General features: G+C 44.1%; 1 protein-coding gene across 1 annotated transcript in view; it reads right to left on the reverse strand.

The window, feature by feature from the left end:
• TESK2 (testis associated actin remodelling kinase 2) overlaps positions 1-16,810 on the reverse strand; it is a 100,114-nt gene that overhangs the window by 23,858 nt on the left and 59,446 nt on the right. Inside the window, exon 5 of the mRNA XM_068141599.1 lies at positions 5,151-5,297. Coding sequence (XP_067997700.1) covers positions 5,151-5,297 — 147 coding nt within the window. The remainder of the gene's footprint in view (positions 1-5,150; positions 5,298-16,810) is intronic.

Below are 16,810 nucleotides of genomic sequence, written 5' to 3' on the forward strand. Positions count from 1 at the left end.
TGTAAGAATAAATTCTTACAGGTGTAAGCTGCCAAGAAAATCAATAGGGTTTGAATGCACTGCAAGTACAGTGTAAACAAGGCACTGCAGGAACTCTGTGTCACAGAAAGGTGTTTGTTTTGAGGGGTGAGGTACAAAAGGATTTTTTAGCATTATTTTTGCAGCCTGGACATTTCTTCGCTGCACCTTCCAAACACTGTTATTTTAATTGCAGGTAACAGAGGAGATGTTGCAAACCCAAGTCAGATTAAGGGAAGCTACCACTGGCTCCTGCTGAAACACTTCCAATATTTCACATAATGATTTCTTTTTTAATGGCTGCATTTTCTGTAACTAAGCCTTCCAGAGTTAGAACTCATAACCAGACCTCCTTGAGAATCACTGAAAGACACAGAAAATCCTCATGATTCCAGGATGAAGATCTTCCTGGTGCATATTACAATGAGCTCCAAATAAAGAAATACTAACAGGGTTTGCACTGGTATGGACAGGGGACAAAGGAATGAGCCAAAGAGGCTGGCTGTCATAACCCATCTATGGCTAAATATCTGTGTGAATCTCTTTGTGATCAGTCAAAAGTGAGGACACCACATTTAGTGACTTATAAAATATACAAGTCCCTACCCATACATCTACTATCTGCAGGCTAGAAACAGCCAGTCTGACCACTCTCACCTTCTGAAAGATTCAATTTAGGCTATTGCTGTTGATCAGGGCAGATCAGCCTGATCAGCTACAGCTGCCCAAGCCCAGAGCCCAAGGACTGAGCCACTCCTGACGTGGGTAAGTACTGCCTGCCTGAGCAGCACACTCTCTTCTAACAACCACTGCCTCTCCCTCTGACAGAAGGGCAGCAGGAAGGGCAGTGGTGGGATGTCAGGGATGACATCCCCAGTGGGCTGCTACATCGACTATAATGACCTACATCTACCCTTCTCCACTGTTTTTCCCTGTGGCATTCTGCAGTATCAATGCTGTTCTGGAATCCTCCACGTGATGCAATTAGGAAGAGAGATCACCCTGCTGCATGCCAAGTGTCAAAACCACTTATTTTTCAATCTTAGATTAGCAGGGGCACAGGAACCTTTTCTTCTTTAAGTTTCTATGCATCTACTACACAGGCATATAATGCTACTATTGGATCAAGAGAACTCTGCTGCCACAACTGACAGACTGAACTTTATGTATGCACGCCACCTGCTCCAGGAAGCTGCAGGAATCAAGAGGTGTGCCAGAAACAGAAGAAGAAATGCAGAAGTATGGGTCTAAGTTAATCCCAAATAATTTTTATACTAAAATTCCTATTGCAGGGATAATTTGCAGTGAGATATTGTGTTAAATGTAAAAGGTAAAGCATGGAGACGTTGCTGCACAGACAGTCTCAGTTCAGGCGAGCAAGTTTCCGTGAAAAATACCTCACTCTCCCATCCTGCAAACTCAGGACCTGTCCTGACTTTTGCACATGTTGAAATCCTTGTCTTTGCCTTCAATTAATTCCTAAAACATCTAAATCAATTGTTGAAGTTCACTGAAGTAAGAATGACAATACAGAAGAGTATAGAATCTGCCCTTGTTCAAGCCAGATCAAAAGTTCTCTGCTAGGGAAAGAGTTCATCACATCTTCCTTCAGCTTGCTCACACACTGACTATTTACTAGTACAAGTAACAACCATTCAGCCCACCACCAGTACAAACAAAAAAGCCAACAACTCAATGTTCCAAAGAAACTGGAAAATACAGAACATAGCTGCTGACTTAAAACTTTTACCATGACAGCTTCCAATGTGACCCATAAAGATACTATACCTTTAGTGCTAAGAACCATCCAAATATAGCATAACAGCCAGGGTTTGGTTCACTTCTTGTTTTTAAATAACCCTTACTACTTCCTGTGGTCACCCATGAGTTTGCTGATGCAGTAAAGTCATGGACTCCTCCCAGCATTTTCTAAACAATTAACATTCAGCAGTAGATAGAATAGAATAGCGTAGAATTAACCAGGTTGGAAAAGACCTTCGAGATCATCAAGTCCAACCTTTCACCCAACACCATCTAATCAACTAACCCATGGTACTAAGTGCCTCATCCAGTCTCCTCCTAAACACTTCCAGTGATGGTGACTCTACCACCTCCCTGGGCTGCACATTCCAATGGGCAATCACTCTCTCTGTGTAGAACGTCTTCCTAATATCCAGCCTAAACCTCCCCGGCGCAGCTGGAGACTGTGTCCTCTTGTTCTGGTGCTGGTTGCCTGGGAGAAGAGACCAGCCCCCACCTGGCTACAGCCTCCCTTCAAGTACTTGCAGAGAGCAATAAGGTCTCCCCTGAGCTTCCTCCTCTCCAGGTTAAGCAACCCCAGCTCCCTCAGCCTCTCCTCACAGGGCTCATACTCCAGGATAACACTGAAGCATTGGTAAGGCAGTGGACAGTGACTTACAATTATGCAAAGCTTTGAACAAAGGCACTCACAAAGGTCTCAGGAAATGGATTTTCATATGACTAGCCATCACAGCATGTGTTATACTAAATGCTGCAGGCAGAGTTCTCCTTAGTTTGAATCCTTGCAGTAACTCTACTTCCCCACTCTTAAATGTACTAAAATACATCCTGAACTGCAAAGAGAGGAGGACAGTAAGTTATCCTTTAAGTTCTTTGATGCATCTCTTAGCTGTGCACTCCAAGGTGACTGAAATGGAGCTGAGTGCATCATGGCCAAAGAGACTTTGAGTCAGGGCATTTTACATATATTTTACATTCTTCCTCACAGAATTCAACACCTTTCACTTGAAAGGACACACATGAAAGTATTCCATGACTTCACTGAAATACTTCTTTCACCTACCTGTTAAACTGTTCTTCCTCCCTTGGCTAAATGCACACTCTTTATCTGTTTAACATGACACTGAGGTAGCTTTCAAAGAGCTAACGCTGAAGGGAGGTCTAGTAGTCACATTTGCAAACAGCCTGTGCTGTGGTTTTATTTTAGGCTGAGATAACATTCTCCTGGAGGCTTTTGATTGAAGTGACATGATGAAGTCTACCCAAGAAGAGTTTTGGAGTATTTCCACATTGAATAGAAAAGAATAGAATAAACCAGGTTGGAAGAGACCTTCAAGATCATCACGTCCAACCTATCATCCAACACCACCTAATCAACTAAACCATGGCACCAAGCACCCCATCAAGTCTCCTCCTGAACACCTCCAATGATGGTGACTCCACCACCTCCTTGGGCAGCCCATTCCAATGGGCAATCACTCTCTCTGTGTAGAATTTCTTCCTAACCTCCAGCCTAAACTTCCCCTGGTGCAGCCTGAGACTGTGTCCTCTTGTTCTGGTACTGGTTGCCTGGGAGAAGAGACCAACCTCCACCTGGCTACAACCTCCCTTCAAGTACTTGTAGAGAGCAATAAGGTCACCCCTGAGTCTCCTCTTCTCCAGGCTAAACAACCCCAGCTCCCTCAGTCTTTCCTCATAGGGCTGTGTTCCAAACCCCTCACCAGCTTTGTTGCCCTTCTCTGGACACATTCCAGCAAGTCAACCTCCTTCCTAAACTGAGGGGCCCAGAACTGGACACAGTACTCAAGGTGTGGCCTTACCAGTGCAGTGTACAGGGGCATTGCAAACCCTTACTGATATTAAACTAGCTCATTAGCTCTAGACAACAGGACAGACAGGACAGCAAAGCCCTCAGTACAGGCTGAAATGGATGGCAAGAGCTAATGTGAATACTTAGGCTCAGAGGGCTTAATGCTCCTACATCTGTATTTCTAGCTGAGCTTGAATTAGCTAGCTACTTTAGCCAACTAAATTCACACAAGTTGTCACCAAAGCAGTTACAAAAACCCCAAACCTAAATGAAACAAAAAAACCCCAAACAAACAAACACAAAACAAACCACAAATCTATATGCATTGAAAACTGCCATTCTGGAGGAAAAGTTGACATGTGAAAATTTCAGGTAAACTGCTTTGATCTTGCTGACTTTAGGAATGAAAGAAACATAAACCAGGATTGAGGACAACACTCAAGGCTGAGTTGGTAATCAAAGGCCACTGTTCTTAGTCAAGATTTGTGAAACACATGAGGAAACAAAAACAATGAGATTTTAAAGTGTATTTATAATAATCTCCTCAGTTTGGGTTCTTGATGCTAGTGACCTGTTCCAAATGTTAGATTATTATGCTTAATTATCCAGGGATTTAAATGCTTTCCTGAACTGAATTCAGAGTTTCAAAAGCCCCTCTGCAGATGCTTTCTGAGAAATCCTAATCTGAACACATTAAAGGAATGACCTTCCTTTGGGATGGTGATTTCTCCAGTTCCCATACAAACTATCAACAATTTTGGAGGGAAGTTTTAATCCTATGAACTGTATTTCAATTTCTTTCTCAAAATGTCTAGAATAGAATAGAATAGAACAGAATAGAATAGACCAGGTTGGAAAAGACCTTCAAGATCATCACGTCCAACCCATCAACCAATCCAACCCACCTAAACAACTAACCCATGGCACCAAGCACCCCATCAAGTCTCCTCCTGAACACCTCCAATGATGGCGACTCTACCACCTCCTTGGGCAGCCCATTCCAATGGGCAATCACTCTCTCTGCATAGAACTTCTTCCTAACATCCAGCCTAAACCTCCCCTGCCGCAGCTTGAGACTGTGTCCTCTTGTTCTGGTGCTGGCTGCCTGGGAGAAGAGACCAACCCCCACCTGGCTACAACCTCCCTTCAGGTAGTTGTAGAGAGCAATAAGGTCTCCCCTGAGCTTCCTCCTCTCCAGGCTAAGCAACCCCAGCTCCCTCACTCTCTCCTCATAGGGCTTGTGTTCCAAATCCCTCACCAACTTCATTGCCCGTCTCTGGACTCATTCCAGCAAGTCAACCTCCTTCCTAAACTGAGGGGCCCAGAACTGGACACAGTACTCGAGGTGCGGCCTAACCAGTGCAGTGTACAGGGGCAGAATGACCTCCCTGCTCCTGCTGGCCACACTGTTCCTGATGCAGGCCAGGATGCTATTGGCCCTCTTGGCTGCCTGGAATCAAACCTTATACAGTAGCGGTTCTCTGATGGAAGGAGGATAAAAAACAAAGTATCCAATCATAGTATCTTCATTTAGAAGTTCACTTAATGTTATAAAAGGTACCTTGGATGTAAGATCTCGGTGGAAAATGCCTTTATAGTGAAGATAGCTGATCCCCATTGCAATGTCATATGCCAGTTTCACCCTCACTGTCCAGGGAAGATGCTGGTTACTGTCTAATAGCTGTTCCAGGTTACCACAGTTGATGTACTGAAAAGACAAAGCAACAATTGTGATTAATTATTTCATTTCATTTCATATACTGCCAGGAATGATGTATTTTATATTACACAACTGTCCTCAACTCAGCTACACATTCCTTTTTGGAGGTTTGTGTTGGGTTTTTTTCTTCCTTAAGGGCTAGGCAGGCACAAATTTTTCAGATCAAGAGAGGCTGAAAATGTCTTCCCTGATCACCTGTACCAATTCATTTAGGTTAAAGATGTTTAAGGATGCATGCAACAGCCACTGCTACATTAACTTTATGGTATTTGAACAGACCCTTCAGAAACATCTCCCATGTAACAGCACTCTCTCATTTCAGTGTGAAGAAAATGAGGGCAAAAAGGATGAAGAGTTGGTTCTCATACAGAGTAAGTCAACAAAGAGAGGGTTAAGTATTCCAGTGTAGGTCATGGAGCCTGATCAAGATCCCAGATATCAATTCCCTAAACTGAAGCAGCATCAAAGGAAAATATTACAACATGTTGTTGTAAAAGTTATAACTTTTTTCTGCTCTATCTATGAGTGCAATCTGATTCCCACTGTGTTCAGTACAACTTCAACCCTATCAAATGGTAGTTCTCATTTAAAGGAACCTACATTAAAGTATATGATAAGTGCTACAAGAGAAACAAAGCAGTACCCAAATGATGCTAAGTCACATAACCCAGCAGGGTTAAGACACAGAACTCCACTGGGCTTATGCTTTATGAGGACACCCTTTGTAATGCAACAGCAGCTATGCTATGTTTCAGTAGCTTCTTTTTGCAGTCCCAGCCCCAGTCCCCTCACTAGTAACAAAAGGACTAGCTCACTCTGTATGGAAAGCCTGGCAGCAATGCAGTGACTTCTCTCAAGAAAATCCATGCAAAGCAGACAGGATGATTTGCTCCAAAGCTTGCTCCAAGCATCTAACAGGGTGCACCAATTTCGCTCCCTTGTGCCAGGCAGCTCTCTGACTCCATCTCAAGAGGCTTTGCATTTTCTGTGTCATTCACTCAGACAAAAACATGCCACCACTAACACATTAAAACAGAAAAATCATAGCTGCAGATCTTGCTATTTCAGAAGCTTTGTACTTGCTTGTATTGAGCCAGGCTTCTTTGTGTCTTGGAGCCTGAGGCACAAGGCAAATGTGACCCACACACCATGCAGCACGGATGGAGCTGAGCCCCTTGAACCACACACACACACCAACCAGATTCTACTAGTAAGTCCAGGAGTCACGGCTCACTTCCTGGATAGCCTGCAAGAAGCAACTTCTTCCTTACAGTCAAGCCTTGTCTTCTCAGCTCAGCAGTTAATTTTGAAAGCTTTTTTTATCACAAACACAAAAGTTTCACAAGCTACGATTCTGAACAAGGCTAAGCTGTGAAGGCAAATGATGCACAAAGTGATTTTAACTGCCACAGAGCTTACCAGGAGGGGACCTCACAAAATGGCACCGGGCTCCACTGCTCTCCTGAGCCACATTGTGCATCCCTTGGGAACCAGGCTCATCCCAGCTCACAGGCAGCAGCACATTTCACTGGCAGTCCAGGACTTGAGCCCTCTCTCTCCCTGCTCTCTCTGGCAGCAGTTCTGTCGGCTGCTGGACAAGTTGGGAAGTACACATGCCACACGTGGACACACAGGGCACCCTCAGCATTTGTTTTTCTCCTTTAAAGTCTGAAACGTTGGCCTGATCAGTGGTATGCATCCACCTTGTGTCCTTGAGTAACAATCAAGGCAAAGGGTAAGTACAAGAATTATTTCTTTGCACTCAGGGTTTTTCAAAGAATGATTGACAATCAGCTCCAGTCCAGGCCAGATTTTAGAGCTGGTAGCAACTAACTTCTCCTGTCAAAGGAGATAATCCCACAAAAAGATGCCAGGGCCTAGGAAATGTTTCAGTATTTAGCAACTCATGTTCTTATGACTAGCTTAAGATGCTGTTTTCTATCTTTTGAAGAAGAAAGAGGGCAATGATATACAAGAAAGGATGACAAAACAAGGTATAGAAAACCAGAATGCTTCCTTGTATTGGCTCTTTGTATACCAAACAGGCAAAAAGCAATTGTACTTCACAATTAGGCAAGGAAAGCTCTTGAACCCTAGGGACTAATCTGACTGACATTTTAAAAGGTGCTGTCCTGTTCTTCAGTAGTATAATTTTCTATCAACCTATTCTCTTTTGTGCTGAAGTCAAGATAATTGAATTACTTGGAAATTTGTGCTCAGTGCATATCATCTTGCAAAATAAAATGCCTGCTGGCCCCTCTCCAAAATCAAGGCAAACAAGACTTCACACACCAACGATAAAAATCAAATGTTTAGGACTGCTACAACCCAGGCACTGCAGCTGGCAGGGAAGGGAGTTGATCAGATGACTACACTGGAAACTAGTAATTGCAAGCTGAAGCAAGCCAGAGATCTAAAACAACCTGTCCCTTATGCTAGGAGTTCGTGTGTCAGGAGAGCAGAGCAGCTCTGGAATAGGTCACTCAGAGGCCATGCCATCTCCCAACCCTGGAGATTTTCAAGACCCAACCAGACAGAGCTGCAGCCAACCTGGCCATGGTGGAAACAATGCTGCTTTGAGCTTGTCCAACTTTGATCTTCCTTTCTCCTTGCTTTTATTTGAACCCCCAAGGGAGCTAGATGACCTTAGAAAGCACTCAATTAAAAAAAACCACAAACAACAAACCACCCACAAAACAACAGAGTCCAATATCATTCTACTGTGGTTTTTAAATCACAAGCTGCCAGCTGGCTGATGGAAGAAGTACTGAACAAGATTTCTACATTAACTTCACCTATATCCCCAAGCCTCCTTGGAAGAGTGCACACAGCACTTCTCATCCAGTTATGTTCAAATCAGAACACTCTTGACCAACCTAGAACAGAAGGCACTAAAGCACCTACCTCAGTAACCCAGACAAAAAGTGATACTGATGAACCATCTCACCTTTCTGGCTGGGTAATAACAGACTGTCCATATAGAACTACCATACCTGAGTTCATTGTCAAGAGAATACAAAGGGGAAGGCAATCCCTGTGGGCTTTTCAGTCTGGTTAGGGTTAAACTGTGCCATACCATGACAGTAATTGCCCTAGAAATGCTAATAAAACAAAACAAGGAACCATGAGAGTATTGACATACCTACTGAAATGTGACAATAGCTAGCTACTATTTTAAGCATGTTTGTGCTTTCCCTTTCAATAAAGCAGCCTACTGATTTGATCCATTGCTGCCATAGTAGTTAAGTGCACCTAATGTATCTGTATCTATGCATCTATTCCACCAGCATCCTTCCACTCAAATTGGCTTGCACTGCAAGAACTGGATTCTAGCACAGGCTGGGTGAAAACTCACACACAAAGGACACAGCACACATGAGCTGCAAAAGCAAGAATAAACCTGACCATAGCACCTTTGTAAAACCCCCTAGCCTTCCTGTCCAAAACTGCAACCTGTCAAGTGCTCAGACATCATTAACTAGAGGTGTAAGTTCTGACTCTCATTTCTAGTCTATTTCTATGAAGCACAGCAGGCTGATCACCAGTCATGGCATCATAAAATGCACTGGGTTGGAAGGGACCTTAAAAGGTCATCTAATCCAACCTTCTTGCAGTAAGCAGGGACATCTTTAACTGGATCATGTTGCTCAAGCCTGACCTTGAATGTCTTCTGAGATGGGGCCTCCACTACCTCCCTGGGCAATCTGTTCCCAGGTTGAGGGTGGAACACCCTGATAGTAGAGACCACCTTCCTAATGTCCAGTCTAAATCTACCCTTCCCCTTCTCAAGTTTAAAAGCATTGCTCCTCATCCTAGTGCTACATGGCTTTGTAAATAGTCCCTCCCCAGCTTTCCTGTTAGGCCCCCTTCAGGTGTTGAAAGACTGCAATAAGTCTAATAAACCTTTCCAGAGCCTTCTCTTCTCCAGGTTAAACACCCCCAGCACTCTCAGCCTGTCTTCACAGGAGAGGTGCTCCAGCCCTCTGATCATTTTTGTAGCCCTGATGAACAACTGAACCAAGATTTTAGAATAGAATAGAATAGAATAGAATAGAATAGAATAGAATAGAATAGAATAGAATAGAATAGAATAGAATAGAATAGAATAGAATAGAATAGAATAGACCAGACCAGACCAGGTTGGAAGAGACCTTCAAGATCATCGTGTCCAACCTATCATCCAACACCACCTAATCAACTAACCCATGCAACCAAGCACCCCATCAAGTCTCCTCCTGAACACCTCCAGTGATGGCGATTCCATCACCTCCCCGGGCAGCCCATTCCAATGGGCAATCACTCTCTCTGTGTAAAACTTCCTCCTGACCTCCAGCCTGAACCTCCCCTGGCACAGCCTGAGACTGTGTCCTCTTGTTCTGGTGCTGACTGCCTGGGAGAAGAGACCAACCTCTGCCTGTCTACAACCCCCCTTCAGGTAGTTGTAGACAGCAATAAGGTCACCCCTGAGCCTCCTCTTCTCCAGGCTAAGCAACCCCAGCTCCCTCAGCCTCTCCTCATAGGGCTTGTGTTCCAAGCCCCTCCCCAGCTTTGTTGCCCTTCTCTGAACACGCTCCAGCAAGTCAACATCCTTCCTAAAATTTTTTAATAGATGTCTTTAAGACTCTAGTTGATCTCAGATTTTAGCTGGCCAGCAGGTAGTATTTGCACCCAGAGCCCTGAACTGTCCCTCAGGAAAGCAGCGCACAGAGTTCAGTGCTCCCTCAGTGCCACGTAAGTAATCCAATTCTTCCGGTCACTCAGGCTGATAATGCAAACAGCCAGCCTATGGCCTATTTTTTTTCAGAGCTCTTCAACCATACCTTTTCAGGAGAGACACAAAATCATGTACATTATTCCCTAATTGCCAGTACAACTGGAAGAAAAATACTACTTGTTTTTAATCTCTAATTGCCCTGTGTGGTAAGAGTATCCTAAGGGTTAGTCAGAGCACCTCTCCCAAAGAGAATACTGGATTTTATTTTGTCCCTGAAACATTTCAGCACTGGTACAGTAAAGCCACAGTGCACACATCATCTCAAAGCATTATTCTACTGCAACAACAACATTGCATAAGGGTACAAGCAACTGGAGCAGAGATCTGATCAGGCTATGACAATGAAAGCGAAGGACATTGCATTCCATACAGAGACCTCACAGCTAAATGGAGCAGTGTTCAGACCCTTTCAAGCTCTGTATCATCAGGTTGCAGTGAAACAGCTACCCATTATTCCTACTGCTAGCTTTTTGCCATGCAACATGACACTCAGTCAGTTTACCTGGTTGCCAGAGTCAGAAAGCAACTGCTTTAGGTTGTTTGGTTTTGCATTGATGACAATTCAACACCACAAACTGAATATTGGTTTAAAAGACCTCATTTTAGCTAAATAAAAATATTCTTTCCTAAAAAACAAAAAAAAAAAAAAAGAAAATATCCATGGCAAGAACTCACACTCCTGTGGCTAGAACAGAAGTTCAGTAAAACCATACTGCTTATGGGTCTCCCAAGAATGAGGGCAGTCGCTTCTTTGAAGGACAAGTTAAACAGAAGCTCATTCAAGCATAGGTGCTTTCTGGATCAAAGTGCCCTGAAGAGGCCTCTAATGTTATAGCTTAATGCTACAAAATGCCAAGGCAGCAGTACACTACCCCCCCTCCCACACAACAGTCAGGGCAGAGGGAAACATGCTACTTTAACCCAAGAAGAGCATAACAAGACTGCTTCCTTGCAAGACACTTGCAGTCACCCAAAGAGTGGCTGTCAATGGCTCCGTGTCCCAGTGGAGGCCAGGGACAAGCGGAGTCCCTCAGGGATCAGTCCTGGGACCTATCTTGTTCAACATCTTTGTGGGTGACATGGACAGTGGCATTGAGTGCACCCTCAGCAAGTTTGCTGATGACACCAAGCTGTGTGGTGCAGCAGACACGCTGGAGGGAAGGGAGGCCATCCAGAGGGACCTTGACAGGCTGGAGAGGTGGGCACAAGCCAACCTCATGAGGTTCAACAAGGTGAAGTGCAGGGTCCTGCATCTGGGTCGAGGCAACCCCAGGCACAAATACAGGCTGGGCAGTGACTGGCTGGAAAGCAGCCCTGAGGAGAGAGACTTGGGGGTGCTGGTGGACGAGAAGCTCAACATGAGCTCTCTGTGTGCACTTGCAGCCTGCAAAGCCAATCAGATCCTGGGCTGCATCAGGAGAAGTGTGGCCAGCAGGTCGAGGGAGGTGATCCTCCCCCTCTACTCAGTGCTGGTGAGGCCCCACCTGGAGTACTGTATCCAGTTCTGGAGCCCCTATTACAAGAGGGATATGGACATGATGGAATGTGTCCAGAGAAGGGCCACGAGGATGATCATAGGGCTGGAGCACCTCTCCTGTGAGGACAGACTGAAGGAGTTGGGGCTGTTCAGTCTGGAGAAGAGAAGGCTCCAAGGTGACCTAATTGTGGCCTTCCAGTATCTGAAGGGGGCCTACAGGAAGGCTGGGGAGGGACTGCTCAGGATCTCAGGTAGTGATAGGACTAGGGGGAATGGAATGAAGCTGGAGGTGGGGAGATTCAGGCTGGATGTGAGGAGGAGGTTCTTCCCCATGAGAGTGGTGAAGCCCTGGAATGGGTTGTCCAGGGAGGTGGTTGGGGTGCCGTCCCTGGGGGTGTTTAAGCCCAGGCTGGATGAGGCTCTGGCCAGGCTGATCTAGTGTGGGGTGTCCCTGGCCATGGTAGGGGGGTTGGAACTAGATGATCCTTGTGCTCCCTTCCAACCCTGACTGATACTATGATACTATGATACTATGATATCAGACTCAAGCATTTGATTTAAGGGACAGCATATAGTGCTACTTAGATATAGCATTACATGCTTCATTTCAAGAGGCTCAACTGAACTTCATTAATATTTTAGCCTCCAAAATAATAAAAGAAAACCCTCAACAGAACAAAACCAAAACCACCCAAACATTTAAACATACTAATATGAGAGCTGGAAGCTTTTGAAGAAAAGGTTTATCATATTCATGATTCCAGTAGTTACTGCTGAAAAAACTACTCCAAATATTGCCAGGTTTCAGGGTGAAGACTGAAGGGAATCACAAAGATTTTTCAAAGCTGTTTTGAAAACCTGTGCTGCTGGTTTGCTGTGTAGGTCTATATAAAGGATCCACCAGATACTGCACAGGAAAGCCAGAAAAAAAGTTGGCCTGCTATTTACCAAGCTTTAAATGTCACTGCTTGCTATTTAAAAAAGCAACAAATAACCACAAGACGCCCCTATATGGTAGCCCAAATGTTGCCAAAGCAACACACTAAGTGGTTAAGTAAGTAGGTGTGGAGAGAGCATTTAAGATGACAGACCAAATGAGGTAAATAAAGACTAAGAGCTCCGAGGACCCAGAACATTTCTGAACAAACACTGTGCTAGTAATGAATTAACATACTGGACAAGAGCAATGATGAAAGCAGGCAGAGAAGCAGGAGGAAGGAGGAACACAAGCCCTATGAGGAGAGGCTGAGGGAGCTGGGGTTGCTTAGCCTGGAGAAGAGGATACTTCAGGGGTGACCTGGTTGCTGTCTACAATTACCTGAAAGGAGGCTGTAGCCAGGAGGGGGTTGGTCTCTTCTCCCAGGCAACCAGCACCAGAACAAGAGGACACAGTCTCAAGCTGCACCAGAGGCAGTTTAGGCTGGAGGTCAGGAGGAAGTTTTACACAGAGAGAGTGATTGCCCATTGGAATGGGCTGCCCAAGGAGGTGGTGGAGTCACCATCGCTGGAGGTGTTCAGGAGGAGACTTGATGGGGTGCTTGGTTGCCTGGTTTAGTTGGTTGGGTGGTGTTGGATGATAGGTTGGACTCAATGATCTTGAAGGTCTCTTCCAACCTGGTCTATTCTATTCTATTCTATTCTATTCTATTCTATTCTATTCTATTCTATTCTAAAATTGTGGCTGTAGCACGTTCAGTGTGGAGAAGCAAGAGAGATAGCAGAGCAAAAGCCAGGCTATGGACTTGGATTCTAAAGGGAGACCTGGAGAGCAAAGTAGTAACATTGCAGACATCAGCCACATACACTGCAGCAGTGTCAAAAGAGGCAGGGCTTGTATATTCATATAATTTCTAATGCTGGAAATAAAGTAACTCTCAAACCTAATAAAAGGAAACTGAGGGATTCTCACTCAGTTTTCTGCAGAAGTGAAAAAAACCCAAAATTTTAAACCACCCTTTTCCAGGAAGGCACAACCCAGCCTTTGGTTCTCATATGTTTAACAGTCATCTGTCACACTCAGCACTCTAAATGACTACTTTGAAGGCTTCTGGCTGCAAGACAAGAAGCTAATGTACCCTTCTGCCACAACTGGCATAATTAGCTACAGTGGGAGGACTAGAAATTTCCTCGTTTCCCCCAACTGTTTTCATTAGATTGAACTGTGCAGAACTGGCAAAGACAGCATCAGTATGCTCAGAACTACAACAGGAGATACTACGAGTTGATACGCTGAGACTGACTACCAGGTTAAACTGAATTTGAATGGTTTTGGAAGTTCACAGACCTCCATTATAGGAAAAAAACACCCCAAAACAACCAACAAACCAACCAAAAAGTTAAAAAACTTACAAACCCACCTCAGCCAAGTACCTCTGAGCAACCTGACCTTTCCATTAAATATCTAACACGTTGAGTGCACCAAACAAACGTTATAAGAGAACGAGCTGAGTGTTTAATTTGGGTTGAAAGAGTACATTTTTGGAGAGCAGGTGAATGAATCCTGCCAGGGAGCAAACCACAAGTACTGAAAGAGTCAGGAAATGCAGGTGAAGCAAGCACATTTCAGAATAACTCAAGAGTTTTTTTTTCTCAGAAACCAGAAGGGCACAATAGGCAAGGGAAAACATCCTGATTGAAAGGCCAGAGGAAAAGCCCAAAGTCTTCCTTCTAAAAGCCCCTTTTCTCTTCTGCTCCTCAGCTGCTGAAAAGTGAAGGGAAAAGAGTCATAGTATCATAGAATCAGTCAGGGTTGGAAAGGACCACAAGGATCATCTAGTTCCAACCCCTCTGCCATGGGCAGGGACACCCCACACTAGATCAGGCTGCCCAGAGCCTCATCCAGCCTGCTCTTAAACACCTCCATTTACCTTGGAGTCTGTAACCTAAAGTCAATTTCTCTTCTGTTTTTCAACCAATACAAACAATTCAGTTTAAAAATGTTTTTAATTGCTTTTTATTAAAAAGTATTAACCATTGCAGGATTAATATCATCTTGCTTTAAAAAGTGTCAGCTATTCAAGGAGAAGGCAAGCTTTCTCATGCAAGGGCCATAGCCTAGTTACTCATCAGAGCTCAGGACCAAAAGCCAAGAAACACAATGGATCTACCTCTGTTTCTTCTTCAGTGTCAATTGTGGCATTGACTGATTCGCTGGCTCCTCCTTCTGAAAAGGCATGTACAGGCATGACTTATTTTAGAAGGGCAAGCAAGAACCAACATGCACCACCCCAGGAAGGAGCTCTAATGAAAACCATTTGCTGCATTCCAAGCATTTATAGTGTTGGCATGGAAAAGAATGTGGCAAGATTTGTCTTCCTTTAATTCTCTCAATCCACCAACTCTTCGGGTCAGCAGGCTGAATTTACCTCTTTCCTATCATTCCATCCATCAAAAATCTAATGTTCACTTGGTTGCCTGCTGCTAGAAACTGATTACTGTAAGTAAGGCTTCAACTGCAGGCACATAGCCACAATGAGCTATTGCAACCCATACGTACTGCAGGGAATAAACTGATTTTTGTTGGAACCGGAAAACACTCCCAGTGTATCTATACAAACTGACCTTGATAACCATTTTTCCTGTAATTATATTAGTAGAAAAAAGCAGAAAGCAAAGAAGGCCTAACCAAAAGAAAAAAAGCATTTATAATCTGAAGTCACAATTATTTGGATTCTAAATAGAGCCTGTGCAGATAAGAATCTGGGATACAGCAAGCTAGCAGTGGCATAAATTATCATACAGGCACAGAAGATTAAGTACCTAGTTGCTGACACAGGCAAGGGAAACAGCATCTCTGCAATAACACTTCTGTTAAGAGCAGAAGGCTCTATCCATGATGACAGCACTTTGAACATGCTATACATTCAGTTCTGCCTGGAAGCAAGCTGTAGCCCATGACAAGGTGCCTCTTATTTAAATAAGGTCTTTCTCGCCTTCCCCACAAAGACACCAGCAGTAGCAGCCCACAGATTATATGCCTGTGAGATTCCAGATAAATAACCCATTTGCTTCATTTTTTTCAGCCTGTAAAGCAGCTACAAGGATCTACTGAGTGCTGAAGTTCAGAGCACACAAATACCTCTCATAGTACAAACTCTGTTGAAATTCTTCACAACTAATACTGGTTTTGAGCTGTTTCAAAGTGCTTCTCCAAGCCTCAACATTCCAGCTGTGCTTCAATGTCCACTTACATTTGAGGGTGCTCAAAAAAACATTATTAGCAATGATGCAATGCACCAAGATCCCCTATTAACAGTGATGTGTGAGAGCAAACATGAAAGAAATGCTCTTGTCCAGCTCAGTTTCTGCACAGTTTGGATGGCCGATAAGTGAAATGAGGAAGTGAAATTACAAAGCACTCGTTAATTCAAGAGTATGTTTCCTGGGGTCCAGGGTGAAGAGGGGAGGGTGGGGGTGGAGGGAGCACTACCAGTAAACTGAATTTACTGCAAAATGCACTTTAAAAACCCCAAAACAACAGACCGAAAGTATCTAATAAGACAGCATCTCTAATCTTTCCACGGTATCAGAAAGCATCAACAGAAGAACTGCAGAGGTTGCAGATCAAAAGTATTTTTCCTTTTAGTTTGAGACTCTGATGAATGGCCCAGTGGGCTCACAGTGACTGTCCAAACACTGATACTAAAAATCCCTCCCCAAAACACACCCCCCCCCACCTGCATTTGTGTGCCCCACACACAGGGAAGGAAGAGAAAGAACGAGACAATGGGTCTTGCTGTTTGCTGTTCAACATTTATCTGCCTCTTATCTTACTTTCTTCTGTCCTTGAGACATTCTAAGAAGGAGGAAGAGGTTACCCACCAGCAAGATATTCAGTAAGCTTTCCCCTGAATACACTGTATTTAGATGTATCTATCTCCATTAAAATCATACATTAAAACGGTTCCCTGTACTCTCCAAAGGGATGAAGTGATGAAACAATCACCCTCCTATGAGAGGGGGGAAAAAACATTGAATCCAACATATAGCCTGTGTAGCCAATGCAGACAGAGGGGCAGAAAGAGGGGGTTTAAGCACAAGCTCTTAAGCTCATAGACAGGCATTTAGGAAAAAAGACTAGTATTCAAAAGCTTGCACATCCAGAAGTTCTTACTGAAATAACTGGTTGCCCATCACTTCTCATCTAGCACCTGTGTGCATAATTACAGCCTGTGTGCCTGAAGTTAGACTCCTATTGCAAAGTCTTGGCCTCTCTCTTTACCTGAGGATTTCTTTAGTGTCTCTGATTAT

The sequence above is a fragment of the Melanerpes formicivorus genome, unplaced genomic scaffold (genome assembly GCF_026170545.1).
Source record: "Melanerpes formicivorus ecotype bairdi unplaced genomic scaffold, bMelFor1.0.p_v2 SCAF_7, whole genome shotgun sequence".
Classification (NCBI taxonomy): domain Eukaryota; kingdom Metazoa; phylum Chordata; class Aves; order Piciformes; family Picidae; genus Melanerpes; species Melanerpes formicivorus.